General features: G+C 41.9%; 1 protein-coding gene across 5 annotated transcripts in view; it reads right to left on the bottom strand.

Annotated features, from left to right (window-relative positions):
* The window catches only part of Bdnf (brain-derived neurotrophic factor), a 50580-nt gene extending 34777 nt beyond the window's left edge, over positions 1–15803 (bottom strand). The window contains exon 1 of one of the 5 annotated variants that reach the window (NM_012513.4): positions 15165–15803. In NM_012513.4, the coding sequence (NP_036645.2) occupies positions 15165–15167 (3 nt within the window). In that variant the 5' untranslated portion in view covers positions 15168–15803. Of the gene's footprint in view, positions 1–13239; positions 13466–14102; positions 14602–15164 lie in introns of those variants that run through there. The other 4 variants (NM_001270631.1, NM_001270632.1, NM_001270637.1 and 1 more) reach the window with 4 other exon arrangements.
* Positions 15804–16254: the final 451 nt, after the last annotated feature.

Below are 16254 nucleotides of genomic sequence, written 5' to 3'. Positions count from 1 at the left end.
ACTGTCATATTATGCTCAAGGGCAAATCTTGATTAAATCATGCCACATGATTTTTTTCTTACAGTTTGGTTTCTGATATAAAAGATTGCTATGGGAGCAAAAATTCCTTCTAAGTTTTTGATGGCTATGTTTTCTCTACCATTAAAAGGAAGAAGAAACTATGAAGAAAAGAAAAGTCATTACTGTGGGGACTTAAAGTTAATTTTGAGTGAGTCTAATTCTTAATTCCTCTCGGTTTACTGCCTAATATTCTCCCAACTCAATGTTTCAAGGGGACAAAAGTGAGGCAGAAATGTGACTTCCCATCTATTCTTGTCAGGAAATACAAACTAATCCTCATTACCCAAGTGGGAACAGGGACAGTAGGATCAGATTTGATACTGACATATTTTTCTATTAATAATTTTAATTGGATGAGGTCAATCCTAGTATCTCCATAAGCATTTCATGTTTAATTGTGTTTATTGAAGTTTCTTGGTTACTCCTGCCTTCACTCTTCTTTGAAACAAAACAAAACAAACAAAACAAAACAGGTTTAGTATCAAATGAATTGACCCCAAACATTGCTGGAAACCAGAGAAAGTAATTAATATGGGGAAATAGTAAGTAAACAGAAAACTTCCCCAATGAGCAGAGTGACAAGGATGTTTTCAAATCCATGCTGCATGATTTTCAAGGTCTGGTTTGGCCTTGAACTGTGTCATTCACAGCCTTTGAAATCATTAAATAAGGTCTCTTCTTCACAGGAAAAATGGCTTCCTTATTCATTGGGTAGTATTTCTCTGTAAGATTCCTATAGGGCATAAAAATAATTCCATGCTATACTTAGATGTGGCCAAATTGGCCAACACATGTTACAGGAATTCCGTATCCTGGCAGGCCTGGCATGGACGGATAAAAACAAGGAAACACAGAAGGCCTAGGCATAAAGTTGAAAAGGAGGGTCTAAAAGGAGATGATCCCATCTGTAAATACTTGTCTACTTCAAGGGAAATACCATAAAAATCATTATGAAATTGCTGAGGCTAACCCCCTAAATATTCAAGATTCATCTACTCATAAACCCTCTTCTAGGTTACCAGATCTTCCCTGAAAACATGGAAAGATTAACAATGAAAGACACATTGACATATTCATTAAACTATAGTTACAGGCATAGTCACCGAGGGCATGGAACTGTGGATTTGAGAAATAAGAGCTAGACTTACTAACCATGGTGTGTGTTGGTTGGGCTGGGAGTAGAGCCATGGAAATCATGAACAAACTTAAATTACTGGGTTTCAGGACATTGAGTTAGATATCCAGAGTAAGTTAATTTTAATTTTGAAAAGCAACTATGTTTAAATATGGGATGGTTGAAGGAAGATTTTCTGTTATTAAATGCACATTATTTTCCCATAAACAAATGAAGAAAGAAAAGCATGAAAACACAGTAACTGTGGTGCTGTCCAAAGTCATATTAGGAACGTGCACCAAGAATTGGGGCTATTTTCCCTGCGATTTTGATATGTGTGCCTTTGTTATATGAACTGTGTAATGAAAGACCTGCTCTTGACCTGGTCCTCCCTAGGGACATGGCAGAGTGGGAACAGAAGGGGGAGGCCTCCACAGTGCATGCAAGCAGCAGGGTTATGGTTGGCTCTGTCTAGCACATAGCATCATCTGAAAGCATCCAAAAGCCACCACTCCATCAATTTCAATTTCCCTTTGCTTCACAATTAGATTCATTCAATTGGCTATAACTTGTTGGGCATCAACATGTGTCAGCCATTATTCTACGTGTTATGACACAAACAGATAAACAAAACACGTCTCTAAGCTTTAGGAGTTTATAGTCTTGGCCATGGGTTATGGTGTAGTTCAAGGACTATTTGTTATTTGCCAAAGGAGAGAACTTACATTATTTTGTCTTGCCTTATGTTTGTTATACTGCATAAACTGATAACCATCTGTCTGTCCCATGTAGTGGTGATGAAAAGAAACTTCCCTCTGAGGTTTCAGAGATACAAAGGAGTTAGGGAGGGCACACCATGGTTAACTATTGCCCTGGTTCTTGTTATTCATGGTTAGCTGTGTTTTCATAAGGCAAGCAAATAAGAGTGGAGAGAGTGGTTGAGAAGAAATGGGGCAAGTGTTGCTTATTGGGGGGCATATAATTTTGACATATGAGTAGGCAAACTGTTTCCTAGAATAGATTCTTTATTCTGTTTATTTGTATGTATGTGTACTTGCATGAGTTTAAGTACACGCCACTTATGCTGGTGCCTGGAACTGGAGTTTTAGGTAGTCATGAACCACTTGGTTCATGGGTGCTAGGAACCAAAGCTGAGTCCTCTTCAAGATAAGTATGTGCTCCTAACTGCAGAGCCATCACTCCAGCTCCTAGTTAGATTTGTTGCTGTTAAAGATAGATCTGGAAATGGTGTGTGTATGTGTATATCTCTGTGTGTGCACCTGCATATATATATATATATATACATATATATATATATATATTGTGTGTGTGTGTGTGCGTGTGTGTGTGTGTGTGTGTGTGTGTGTGTGTGTGTACGTATGTAGGTCAAATGTAAACTATAGGCATTGTTACTCAAGATCTTTCCTTCTGAAAGTGCCAGACATCTTGGTGTTTTAGAGAAAGGGTCTCTCACTGGCCTGGAGGTCACTGGCTAGGTAGGCTGCCTAGAGAGCAAACACCAGGGATCTGGTTGTCTAAACTTCTACAAGATACCATCTGTGGTATTTTAGGTGAGTTTTAGGGGACAGAATCAGGCCTTTTTACTTTTGGGCAAATAGTTTTACAGACGGAGCTACTTTCCAGCCCCTGCAAGGGCTGTTATGGGGCTATCCTGTCTTCTTACAGAGTAGATTAAGCCTCCTTCTCAGAACTTCTAGAACCTAGCATTGCTAGCTCTTGGAAGTCCTTCTTGGAGCATATTTTAATTGTTACAATTAGTATCTTATTTCATTTCATCCAACCTTACTGAAGATGAAGAACAGCTGCTTATTAAGTTTCTGATGTTGCTAAATCACCACTCAGACTGTTCTCATAGCATATCAAAGCTCACAACCTTCTCCATAAACTATAACTTCCAATCCATCCCTCACTTCTATTGTTCTACCCTGGACATCCTCCAAGGTCTCCATATTCTTCAGAAAACATGAAGCCCTGTACTCAGCATGTGTGTGAAATTATCCAGGACTCAGAAAACACCAGAATCATGAGTTATCTGAACGCAGCTGTTGGGAAATACTAAGGGAGAAGAAGATTCAATCAGATTGACAAATCGTCCCTTGGAAGTTGGAGACAGGAGAGGTCATTTTATAGAAGGACAAGCCTTTGTATCAAAGCTGAATCTTTATCCTCAGCATAAACATGCTGCATTTCTCCCCAAAGGAAACAGGTCCTGAACAACATACTCATTTCCTGACCCCAAACCCAGTCACAGACAATGCTGTCTAACGATGTTCAGTACACTACTTACTATCACAAGTCGTGGACTTTTAACTAACTAAATTGGAATACTTCTTTCAAATCCTTAAGGGTTACCACTATTGTACAGTCTCTTAGAAGAATAAGATTTATGAAATACTACACTATTTGAGGCTTTTACTTCTGAAGAACCATAGTAGCTTTTGTCTTCCGTTTTGTGAACACCTAAACCTAATTAGAATAAAGTTAATAAAACAAGTCCAATCACATGAGACCCATACTAACCAGCCTGACACCTAGAATCAAGCTGTCCTGGATGTTTCATTCATCAGGTATACTTCTATCACGATGTCACAGTCCACACCAAATGTATAATGAATTCAGTGTCCTTCCTTGCTGAACTTGGGGTAGAAGTGGGATAAGGTCTTTCCATACTCTCCAGTAGCTTTAGTTCCCATGTTACTCTAACTTCTCTGAAAAGACTACTTGTGCTAAGATTTATCAACATGCCTTCCAACAATCATTTAAAATCACATTGTCTCTGTAAGTTGCTTTCTAGGAGAAGGGTGGATGAAATCTATCAAGAAGACATCCAAGTAGATGTATGACTTCCTGTCCTCTGCTGCCTTCCTATGCTTCTAGAGCTGGTGCTTTCACTTCTGAGGTGCTGCAATGATACAAAGGACCCAGATACCATTCCTGGCGTGCTCCCAAATGAAATGTATTTCCAGAGAGGTTTCAAGTTTGGAGTGAAGCCCTTAGAGGAAGAACACTGAATTGCACAAGGAAAGCCAATAAACATCTTAGTCCCTAGCAGGAACTGTGAGCCTGCAATTACGTTTCAGGCTGTGCTTGTCCATTTTCTTCTTCTCTATATCTGTAAACAATATGTTAGAGTTGGAGGTTTGTCATAGACTCTGTGTCTTTGGAGAGAATGTTCTTCATCAGAGCATCTGCAGTACCACAGCCAGTAATAGTTAGAAAAGGCAAACTTATGAAATGGCTTCTAAACACACTAAATCCCAATCTAAACAATTTATAACGTTTCTTACTCAATAACTCTTAGAAGTCAACTCATTCAGAACAGTTCTAAACAAGTTAAGAAAGAAGTAAGACATCCCCCATTGGGTAATAAACCAAAGTGAGTGCAAGAATATGCAGGTAAGGATCCTCAGAACTCTGGTGGGGCTAGATAGTTATTTCTGGAAAATCCTGTATGGATAGTGTCTGAGGCATGACGACAGTTATAACAGCTGAAATTGTATAAGAGTTTGCAGGTGTTGTTAATAATTACAAGAAAGGGGTTGGGGATTTAGCTCAGTGGTAGAGCGCTTGCCTAACAAGCACAAGGCCCTGGGTTCGGTCCCCAGCTCTGAAAAAAAAAAAAAAAGAAAAGAAAAAAAAAAAGAAAAAAATAATTACAAGAAAATTTTGGCATTAGACAGACACAAAACCCAGCTTTGACACAGTGGCTGAGCCACTCTAGTACAATTAATTATTAGCTAAAGGATTAATCAGTTTCCTTATGTTAAGCCATGAATACTGACATGCTTTGGTTAGAGAGATAGTCATGGAAAGGATTCACTGAGGTGTGGTAATAAGGAATGCTCACTGTATTAAATGAGACAAAAATCGGGTTTCACTATTCTTTCATTTGATCCTAACACACTGGTTAAAGTGTCGCCGTGCTCCGTTCTATGATTGTGAAAACAATACTTGAAAATGAGAAGTAACCAGTCACTTGAAAGCTGTTCCCTGATCATCAAATCTTAAAAATCACTCTAAAGTGATGTTTGTGGCCACTGATTTTGAGGCTCTCACCTATTGTGGGGAGATGTGGTGAGGACTGCTTAGGAAAATACGTGTGCAAACCAAACGATGTAAATGAACTGAAGGCTTGTGAACCACCCATTACATAGAAATACTGGACTTCCCTCCTCCCACCTCCCTCATTCCCTTCCTCCCTCCCTTCGTTTCTTTCTTCCTCTGTACTAGGAATTGGACCTAGGGATTCACACATACTAAGCAAGTATTCCAGTACTGAGTCAAGTCCTCAGATTAATGTATGTATGTATATATGTATGTATGTATGTATGTATGTATGTATGTATATATGTATGTGTTTAGTATTTTAAGATAGAATATCCTCAACTTACCCAGGGTAGCCTTGAACTTATGTCCTTCCCACCCAACCTCCAGAAAAAAATGGAATTGCAGCCCTGTACCATCAGGCCAGGCTTAGAAGGCAGGGTTTTAAAATGAACTTGTAAGTCAGAAAACTTTAGGTCTGAAGTTCAACTTCTCCACTTAAAATTTACTGTGTTTGTTTGGGCAAATTACTTAAACTCCCTGAGCTCCAGTTTCCTTGTTTACATAATTAGAATATAATCTGTCTCTAAGAGTTACTTTCAGGGTTAAATAATATATATCAAAGGCAAAGCAGAGAGCTTAGTACATGCTAAATGCAAAACAGATGTTGCCTTACCTCACAATTTGTGTCACTGTTCCTACAGGGTAGCAATGACAAAATCTAAGAGTCTTCAGTCAGTTGAGTTTGTTAAAGTTGTGTTAGCTTTCTGGGGGGTAGTATTCCCTACGTGAATAGCCAAAGCTTAAACTTTCGAGATCTGCTTTGCAGGAGTGGCCATGTTGAAGGTCAAATCCAAGATGTCATGCATGCTAAGCAACCACTCTACCACTAAGCTATACCCTGCCCATGCCCCTGGAACACCCTATCCTTTCCACAGGAGGGCTAGATTTCTAGAGCTGTGGAGTTGTGCTGCAGATGACACTAAAGTTATACACTAGGGTCATAGCATGCGCAATTGAAGCAACCTTCCACACCATGGCTATGTCGTCGATTGGCCTTTTACACACTGTGTAGCTTGCTTAATGGCAAAACCAATTTAATTGTTTTTCTTCCAATGCCAATTTCCTTTGCCAGAAAAGAAAACCAAATGGCTAATGTTGACACTGGATAAATTCACATTTCTGAATCAATGCTATGTTAATAATTTCCTCCCACATGTTCTGTTGTCAGATGTGTAGAGGATTTTATCCAGTAGTATTTGCGGACTTTATTACAAGCAGAAGTTAGACATTTTTCTATTGCATGCCAATTGTTAGTTATTTCAAAATTATAGCAATCATTTTGCTCCTAGATTATCTAATATATAAAAGTACATATATTTTTATATCACAATATATTACATTTTATATTATTATAGCTAACCATAATGCAATTGTTTTCCTTTGTAACCATAAACTTTTTATTATCTTCATTTAGAAGTAGTATTCTGAGATGAGTTTACAAAAGGGTTTATTAGACTGCCAAGAGTCTATGCCACAAAAATGGCTACAAATCCCATGTTAGTTCAACATGTCATAAAGAATAAGAGCTTAATTCTTTAGTATTGATTGTGGAAGTCGTTGGAGAGGAAGAAGTTCTCAGAGGAGGATGAAGGTGAAAGTCAAGGAAATCATTGTTTTCTACTAAAGTAGTTAGAAATAATGAGCATAGAAGGCAGAGATCATGGACAGGGAGAAACGGGCCTGGAGGAGTGCCCACAGAGAGAAAGCCCCTGTAGAATCTCAGTTCTTCTCGACCTCCCTGATTATTTCTCTACTCAGTTTGCTGTACATCTCTTCTCTCTTTCCCATTCATCTTTCCAGCCAAGCTTTCCCTTATCGGCTTCCTGTTTGGGTGAACACTCATGCAAACACTTAACTTGACTATGTCATCTTACAGAGTTCTTAATACTTACAGATTATACATATTCAATATATTCATGTGAACCAGGAGAGATCTCTGTTCTAAATTCCCTTGGCACTGAGACAGATTCTGAAGGGATTCCTAGGTATCACAGAACTTCATATATATTCTGGCACTAAGATTCCAGTGTTTTTCTTCTGCTGTTGGGCCTTGCATCCCAGTTTGGAAAGGGTATGCATTCACTCAGAGGTTAAAAACATTGTAAAGGTCATTTCTATTTCCCATAGTAATCCAGAGAAATAACCTTTTCTGTTTAAAATATCTCAGATAAGCTACATTTTTTTATTTTTATTTTTTTACCAGCTTCAGGTTGAACTGTTAAATTTGGGATTACAAATTGTCAAATGGCTTGCTCATAGAAACTTTCCTTAAGGTTTATTCTTTTTTTTTTAAAAGTTTATACTTTGAAATATATTTTGCCATTTGTCTAAAATAGAATTCAAGAGTGATGTCTGTCATCCTCAGTGCATCAGAAGTTATTTTAAATATGGCATCTTTATAAAAGTCAATAGCTGTCTCATCAAAGGGTAATCATGTCCAGTGTGGGTGGCTGTGCCGATTGTCTCTGAACTACTGCAGCAATCTAGCCAATCTCGGGGAATGGCTTGCAGTCTCTCTACACCCACATTTCTTCTTAATTATCTCCACCAGGCTGAGTTAGCTAAGGACAGATCTATAGCATTTCCTGGATGTCCAAATGCCCACACACCTTCTGCAGGCCTTGAGATACCAGTTCTCTTTCATGTTTCTCCTGACTGGCCCACCTAATTATCTGTTAGCATGTACATACAATGCATTATTTATAAGAACAAGACACTTTCAGAATGCAATACCTTTAATTTTAAAAAGGAATGACATAAAACATAGAACATGGATGTCACAAAGAAAAATGCCCTCAAATTTGACAGTGGGAATTCTCCCACATCCCTCCCTTAACATACATCTAAAGAAATTTAAAGTCGTTGTTCAATTTAAACTATCATTATCATCATTTTTGAAAAAAATGGCAAATTCCATATCCAGAGTCCTCCTATGTACGTCCCAAATATGTTGCATTTAAGCTTTTTAAAAAAATGTATTTAGAAAGTAAAAATATTAATGACCTCTAGAATTAGAAATCATCAAAACTTAGGGTAACTTAAACTCTACTTTGCATAAAGAAATGGGAAATCATTACAGTGCATATCATCTTCCTAAAATACTGGGGAATGACATGGATCTCACACATACCACCAAATGTTCTACCTTACACCTATCCTTGCTATCTTTTTACTCTCTGTTTTTTGACAGAGTTCCATTAAATTGAACAAACTGACTTTAAATTCACTCTGCAGTCTAGGCAGGCCTTGAACTTGCGATCCTTCTACCTCGCCCTCGCCCTCTTGAGTGTCCAGATACCCACTAATCAACCATGACACTGAAATAGACTTTAGAATTTATCCTAAGAACATCTTTTCTGTACTATGTGTATAGAAACAGTAACTGAGTTGATCTTTTCGCTATTGATAATGAGTTGAGGACAGAGTTTGAACTATGGCTTTGAACCGGAGTCACTGTGTTTTCTTGAAGAAAGTACAAATTCCTATGTCTGTGCCCTTAATGGAGCAGCCTACAGGTTCTAGCAAGATGAGGATCATTCAATCTTGCTCATGGCTGAATCTACAAATTCTGACATAGTTTGGGACTCATAATTGATTGATATTTAATACATATGGAATAAAATTATGACTTTTTTCTGCAGAAATATGTTGGAAGCAAATGCCATCATAGCCCACTTACGATATGCAAGCACTATCTACCAAGGTAAACAAGTATCCAGGAATCCAAGACCAAGGTGAAATTCCAGAGGGTTGCAAGAGAGCAAGCCAGTGTGAACTCACACATCGGATATGGGCTGGGCCGAGTGACCTCTGACAAACGTCTGGCAGTTAGATTCTATGACTCACGAGTAAAAGTCATGTACTTCTTGGCTCTGGCCTATCTTCTGTGTTTGTTTTTCAGGGGAATTAGTGACTGTGACTTAGCTAGTGTGTCAGCCACAGGAAGATTCCTATTTCCTTTGAGCCTCCAACTCCGAGACAGGGAAAGAAGAATTTAGGAAGTCAAGGTCATGGGCTGATAAAAACTTTCCATTAGCATCGCCAAATTTTGGGAATATTTGTAGAGCCTTTTAAAAAAATTAAATAAATCAAAATAGGAGGAAATATGCCCAAAATTCCCTCAGAGGCCTTGGACAGGTCTGTGGGGGCATGGTAGACACTGAGCAAATTCAGTCTTTCAAACTGGTAGAATCTGACTGAGCCTCCAGAGTGTCCACTGTGGCATGTCTCTGAAGCCCCGAAATTCCCTGTGTGAGAAGCCATGGTGATCCCCTCCCAATATAGCCCATCTGGAAATTAAATGAAGAAACCTGTAGTAAGTTGTCAAAATACTCCATGGAGTGTTCTTACTAGGAAATACAAATTGACTGTGCACTCCAGTATAAAGTATATAGACTCACAGGATTCTTTCACAGTGTTTGAATGAAAGAGAAAAGAGAGGGAGGGAAGACAGGAGGAGAAAAAAAAGTCAAGATTGGCAAAAAACCAAACCAAACCAAAACCAAATAAACCAACACCCCCCTCCCCCAAACCTCACCAAGTGAGAGTGGAGGCAGGATAATAATTCAATATTTTGACACACATGTCCAATTGGGGGAACATTACTGCTTATAGAACATGCATCATTGTTCTAGAGACACTCGTGAAAGTAACAGTCTACATTCCCAACAAAAAGATGTAAGACTTTATAGTCTTGAAGTTATGCTCACTCTGAAGCCAGAAGGGGAGAGAACATTTTATTGTTTAAAAATTTAATCTTCTCCACTTAAGGCAACCCCCTCCACTTCCAGAGCACTCAGTAAGTGGTAAACGTTCACTAAATGCTAATGTTTATTTTATTATTAACTACTACATAGTGTTCTTTATGGGGATTACGGTATGTAATTTTAAGAGATTTGCTGCTTGTTAAACTCCCACTAGAAACACACACACACACACACACACACACACACACACACACACACACACTGCACTGACAGATCAGCAGAGAAAGAAAGACACCAGCAAAAAAAAAAAAAAAAAAGATAATTTGAGATACTTCTGAGGTAGCAGTTGTAAAATTAAAATAGGCAACTCATTAAATTATCCATAGAGTGAAAAGAAAGCTACAAAAATAGATATTTTTCTGGCAAGTCAGTGCTGTTCAGAACAAATATAGTTTTCAGCAGAGTTTTTATATCAGATGATATCAGTTCATATTTGTTAGAATCACTTGCATGGTTGGCCCAGTTTGCTTTAATTAAAAGCAAAAAATTACGTAGAAGAATGTATTTAGGAAGAAAAAACAACACTTCGACAAGACATCATTTTACCTGACAGACTGTAAACAATATGATCAAATGAATGCTATCTGAGCGATTGGGAGCATGGTCCCAAAGAGCACAGAAATTTTTGAAAAGTAAAAAATAAAACCCCCTTTGTAAGTCATGTTTTAGCTTGAACTGCCTCAATTCAATTGGCTGACTTTGTGGCTGCTTATCTGGCTTGTGGTCACCCGGGCTGTTGTCTTCTTTCTTCCTTTGCTGGTGTTGATACATTGTTTCTTATTAAAGTTTCCCCTAGAGGACAGGCCAGGAAAAGGAAAGACCTAAATTCACCAGCTTTTTCTTATTAAGAATTTAAAGACTTGGTAGGGGAAGTGCAAACGAAAGCAGCAACTAACACAGGTTGATCCCACCTCTTTTCAAAGCTTTCCTCCAATTTACACTGATAGATAACTGACAATATTTAACAAGCCAATTAATCGCTTGCTTTAAAAAAAAAACCACTTCATTTCCTGTCTTGACCGTACAGATGAGATGATCTTTTTAATTAGCAAGGACTCTGGTTCAATTAAGTACAAATGCTACATGCAAGGAGGATGGTATACTAATGTGGCCCATTTCTGGAGTGGCAGTTTGCAAAGCCTATTCAGACATTCTTCTCTGTCCTCCAAAATTTGCTGTGTTGTGGATCTTAATGTCAAGGATATTGGAAAAGATACTGGTGAAATGCACACATTTTCATCTAATTCAGTACTATACATTCCACTGAGGGAGCTAGACCAAGGTAAAAAAAAAATCTCACCGACAGAAATGTTAATACGCAAGTCCAGTGGCTACAAAAGTAGGCTAGATTTCTATTAAAAATATAAGGTTAAAGTTTCCCTCTCTCCCCCTCTCCCTCCCTTTCCACCTCCTATCATCTTCTGACTCCAAAAAGGGCAATTGAAATTCTTTTGCTTTTATGTTAAAGAAATGTATGTTAATACATAAGAATAGTGAATACCAGGGGCACCGTTCTTAAAGCGACAGTCAACCATCTCCCCTTACAAGTCAAGGATGCTTGGGTGTAAGAGGATGACGTGACACTTTTGAGGCTTATTTAAATTGTTAAAAAAAAATGGAAGTTAAAATAATTAGATTGGTATTTTTTCTCCTTGTTGCCCAGACATGATACCTACAATTTCCTCCGCTCAACTGTCAGACAAATTGACAAGTGGACTAAAAACATATTCCCTCAACGAAGCGTTCGTCTAAAACCCTAGCAACTGTATTAGGCAGCCCCAAGTATTCACGAGCAAGGCATGGCGCGGGAGGGAAACTCTGCAATTTAGAATGACAGATGATTATTTTTTTCTTATCCATTAAGCCTTCTCAAAATGTCATAATATTTACACCTATTCCTTGGTGAATTAGATCCAAAGACAGGCAGACAGAAAGAAAGAAGGAAAAAAATTCCCTCCAACTGGTTGCCGCTGGGTTGGGGAAAAGCAGGCGTTGCACCTTTAAATTTTGTCCCTTGGTTCTCTGTCCCCGGCCCCCCTTCTCAGGATTTTGCAATAAATCTCCCAGTTCTGCGTTCAGCCCTGCAGATCCGTATTTAAAACAGCACCATCTGGGAAGGGTGGGTGGCTATGGTGATGCGGGCGCCTTGGAGTTCCTTTGCAGCACGCTTGGAATTGCATCAGACTGATCCGAAATCCCCCCGCCCCCAAGCCCTGCCCCTCCCGCCACGCTTCCCTCTCGGCCCCTCCCCTCCGCTCCTTTCGCGTAGATCTGACTGAGAAAACGCCTGGATCCCGGAACTGTCTGTGCCCCATTCGCTGCAGGCTTGATCCGTAAACCCTGCCCTACGCTCCCTTTGTGTGGCGAACAGCCTATGGGCAGTCATCTGATCCAACTGCCCGTTTTTCATCCCCCCTCCGCCCCCCAATTTCCACAATATCTTAGCATCGTCTATGAATTCATCATTTCCACCTGCGCAGAGTTGGGATGCTTTCGTTCATTAAAATAATCTTGAGTTTTGGAAATCTTTCCTTTCCCCTCCATAACGTTCCTCACTCGGATCCCAAGCCTTGTCCGGGGAGGGGTCCCAAGCCACCAAGCCTTACACAGAAAGCTGCGGCAGGGCAAAGCTCCTGGCCCGAACAAAGGGCGGTGGTAGCGGTGGGAATGAGGGTTGTGGGAGTGTGGAGGTCTCCCCCGCCCCCCGCCCAGGGGCACGCAAGTCCCTGAACTCCCGGAAGAGAGGCTGGAGGACAGCGCAGCGGCTCGCTCCGGGCGCACTGAGTCCCCTGGGGCGCAGGCGGGGGCAGGGGAGTTGGAGGAAAAGGCTGGGCGGCTCCCAGCCCGAGTCTAGTTTATCCCCAATCCCTCCATCTCCACTCCCTGTTAGGCTACCAGGCCACCCAGGTGGTGGCGGCAGCTCGGCGGGGAGCCCGGGCCCTCCACCCGCGCCAGTGGACACAACCTCGCTCGCCTGGGCGGTCTGCGCGCCCCGCTGATTGGTGGCTCGGTCCAGCCGCCGCACGGAGCTAGGAGTGTTCTTCTCCACCTCCACAAGCCATCCAGGCCCCCTCCCCGAGCCGTTCCCAGGCTCTTCGATCTAGAAAGGACCTTCCACTCCCGAGCGGAGCCTCCCCCCCCCTTCCCTGAGTTACCCCGCCTGACTCGGACCTGGGCTCAATGAAGCATCCAGCCCGGCAGGGAGTGGAGCGCAGTCTCAGCGGCTCCCCTTCCCTTGAGAAAGCAGGAGCCCTCCAAGCCAGAGCCCGGAACTCTCGGGGAGGGAAAATAGAAAGGGGTAAAAATTAAAAAAAAAAAAAACCAAACAAACAAAAAACAAAAATCACCCAAAACATAAAGAACTATCCAGCGAGAATCGTGAGGGCGATGGAGAGGTAGAGAGAAAATGAGGGAGGGATGGAGGCAGGAGGAGGGGGCGGGGTAGAAGAAGGGGGGCGGGAAGGAGGGAGGGAGGGGGAAAGAGAGGGAGGCAGGGATACCGAAAGAATGAATCCTCTTCACTAGAGGAGCTGAAATTACCTTGATTCATTTTTGTGGATATTTAGCTAACCTCCTTCCCTCTCCCAGCCTCCACCTCCCCTTTCCCCATTGCACACTCCCTCCATCCTCTGATTCTAAATGGTACAAAGTCAAATCTTAGGAAATCGAATGTTGTGTAAAAAGCTTCATAATTAGTAATGAATCTACTGTACACGCACACACACCACACACAAGCAAAAAGAACGGAAAAGAGGGAGGGAAAGGGGGAAATGAGAGAAATCTTACATTTGAATCAGATATTTGCTGTTCCAAGTTAACTAAACTCATTATATCCGCAGGAAGCTTGAGCTTCCCCAACCTCGATTTGCCCCAGGTTCTCACCTAGGTCAATTTAAACTAGACAAATACCAAGAAACAACCATTTCTCAGGCTCTCCCTCCACTTCCTCCGCTCCACTACGCGTCCTTTCCGGAAGATCGAGTATCAAAATAGCTCAAGAATTGGGGATGCAGGGTCCCCGCCCCGGTGCTTACCTTCTTTGCGGCTTACACCACCCCGGTGGCTAGATCCTGGAGATAAACACTTGCATTTCCCAAAGTTAACCCAGTATACCAACCCGGAGCTTGCCAAGAGTCTATTCCAGCCTACACCGCTAGGAAGCCAACTTCAGCGAGCTCAATGAGGGGACCAAACTGGGGCTGGCTCTCCAAACGCTCCGCTCCAAAATCTGACTCTCTCTCCAGCCCCGATCTCAGTGTGAGCCGAACCTCGGAAAAGACGCTTTTTAAGGGCGACACCGGGTTGGCTTGACAGCGAGGAAAAGAATACCTGGATGAAGTACTACCACCTCGGACAAATCCGCTGGCTCTGTCCAAGGTGCTGAATGGACTCTGCTCGCCCGGATCACACACCCGGCGCAGCAGGAGGAAAAGGTTAAAAAAATATTCTCTAATTAAGTGGTACTTGATATTGCTCTAGACGGTTTCTTCCACTTCCTTACGTTTTGTCACGTGCGGATGGCTTTGCCAAAGCCATCCTGTTAATAGTTGATCACATGTTGATGAGACCCTTTCCATGTATGAGAGCATTACCCATTTCATTATAGATAGGCACTTCTGACTTATTCCTCTCTCCCCCAACTCCACCCCTATCCTCACCTAAACTCTTAGTCTCTACTCCACTCTTACCCTCTCCACCCCCTAGCCCCAAACTCTAAGAACATTAATGTTTTTAGATTGAAATTAACCCCCTTGCGGATGTCAATTATATGCCCACATATAAATCATACAATATGCTCACACACCATACAGTAAAGCAAAGAATGCAATACAAGACGGTTGTCAGACAAGCATCAGCTTTGAAAAGCCAGTATAACAACCCCCTCCAGTCCCAAGTTTGTTCCACGCAGTATCATGCTGCTGTATTAAATCTCAAATGATTCCAATTAAAGTTGCAGTGGGTAAACCCGATTCCCTGGCCTGAATAGCTGCTGTTCTTTGGCGTGTGAAGTGCTAGGAAGAGCCGTGATATGCCTGTTGTTAGGCAACATGTCAAGATTTTTTTTCAATTATAATGCAGGGTTTATTGCTACTCACCATTGTGGCTTTGCTGTCCTGGAGACTCAGTGTCTTAAAATCTCGTCTCCCCAACAGATGCTGGAAGGTAATGTGTCTTGTTTGAAGTCATCATGTGAGAAGTTCGGCTTTGCTCAGTGGATCGCCCACCACTTGGTGTGACTTATGAATCTAATAACCCTTTGCAATATCCGCAAGCTTCAACTCTCATCCACCTTGGCGATTACAGAAGACAAAGCAACTGGCATCGATGTTGAAAAACCTATAGATTTACGCAAACGCCCTCATTCTGAGAGACACGTTTCCCTTTGAGTTCTTACGTGATTCTAATGAATGAGCGAGGTTACCAATGACTGTCCAACTGCCCTGCTATATAGCGGGCGTTTCCTGAAGCAGCTTTCTCAACGCCTGTCACTGCGCCCTAGCACAAAAAGTTCCCAGAAAAAGTGAGGGAGTTTCAGAGTACCCCCATACAAATAATCCAATTTGCACGCCGCTCCTTTGCCCACTGCTCAGGTCACACCTGGGGCTGTGGCAAAGATGAGCTCGGCTCAGGAGATTTCCCTGTCGCCAGGTAAGAAAACCTTCGCCTTGTCAGGCTAGGGCGGGAAGACCGCTGGGGAACTTGTTGCTTTCCTGCACCAGCCGGCTACCGCTTTAATAAGAATACCAGAAAAGCGCAGCGGGGAGGGGGCGAGGGGAGGGGGCGAGGGGAGGGGGCCAGGGCAGCCTCTCTGAGCCAGTTACGTGACCAACTCACTGTGACTCCCTTGGTAAAAAGGAAACTTCTTAGAAAAGTTCGTGCCCCTCCCCCACCATGACTAAGGGTCTCCAGCGGACGTGGTCGTGAGTGATGATCAAATGGGGGGGGAGGGGTGATGGAGCAGGAGTGACTTGTTCTAGGGAACAACTGCGTGAATCGAAGAGCGCATCAGCCCCACAACTTTCCCTTTTCCTCTTAGGGACTGATGACTAGGCGAGAGGCACCCGGGCGAGCCACTAGTTGCCCACAGGAACCGGTGTAAGCCAAGCTCTCAAGCGGCTTGAGTTGAATGAAGTTATGACTGCGTTTGCTCTAATGGCTTATGGCTTCTCAAATGAGAGTTAACAG

The sequence above is a fragment of the Rattus norvegicus genome, chromosome 3, assembly GCF_036323735.1.
Source record: "Rattus norvegicus strain BN/NHsdMcwi chromosome 3, GRCr8, whole genome shotgun sequence".
Lineage (NCBI taxonomy): Eukaryota > Metazoa > Chordata > Mammalia > Rodentia > Muridae > Rattus > Rattus norvegicus.
This window is presented reverse-complemented; position numbering and strand designations above follow the sequence as displayed.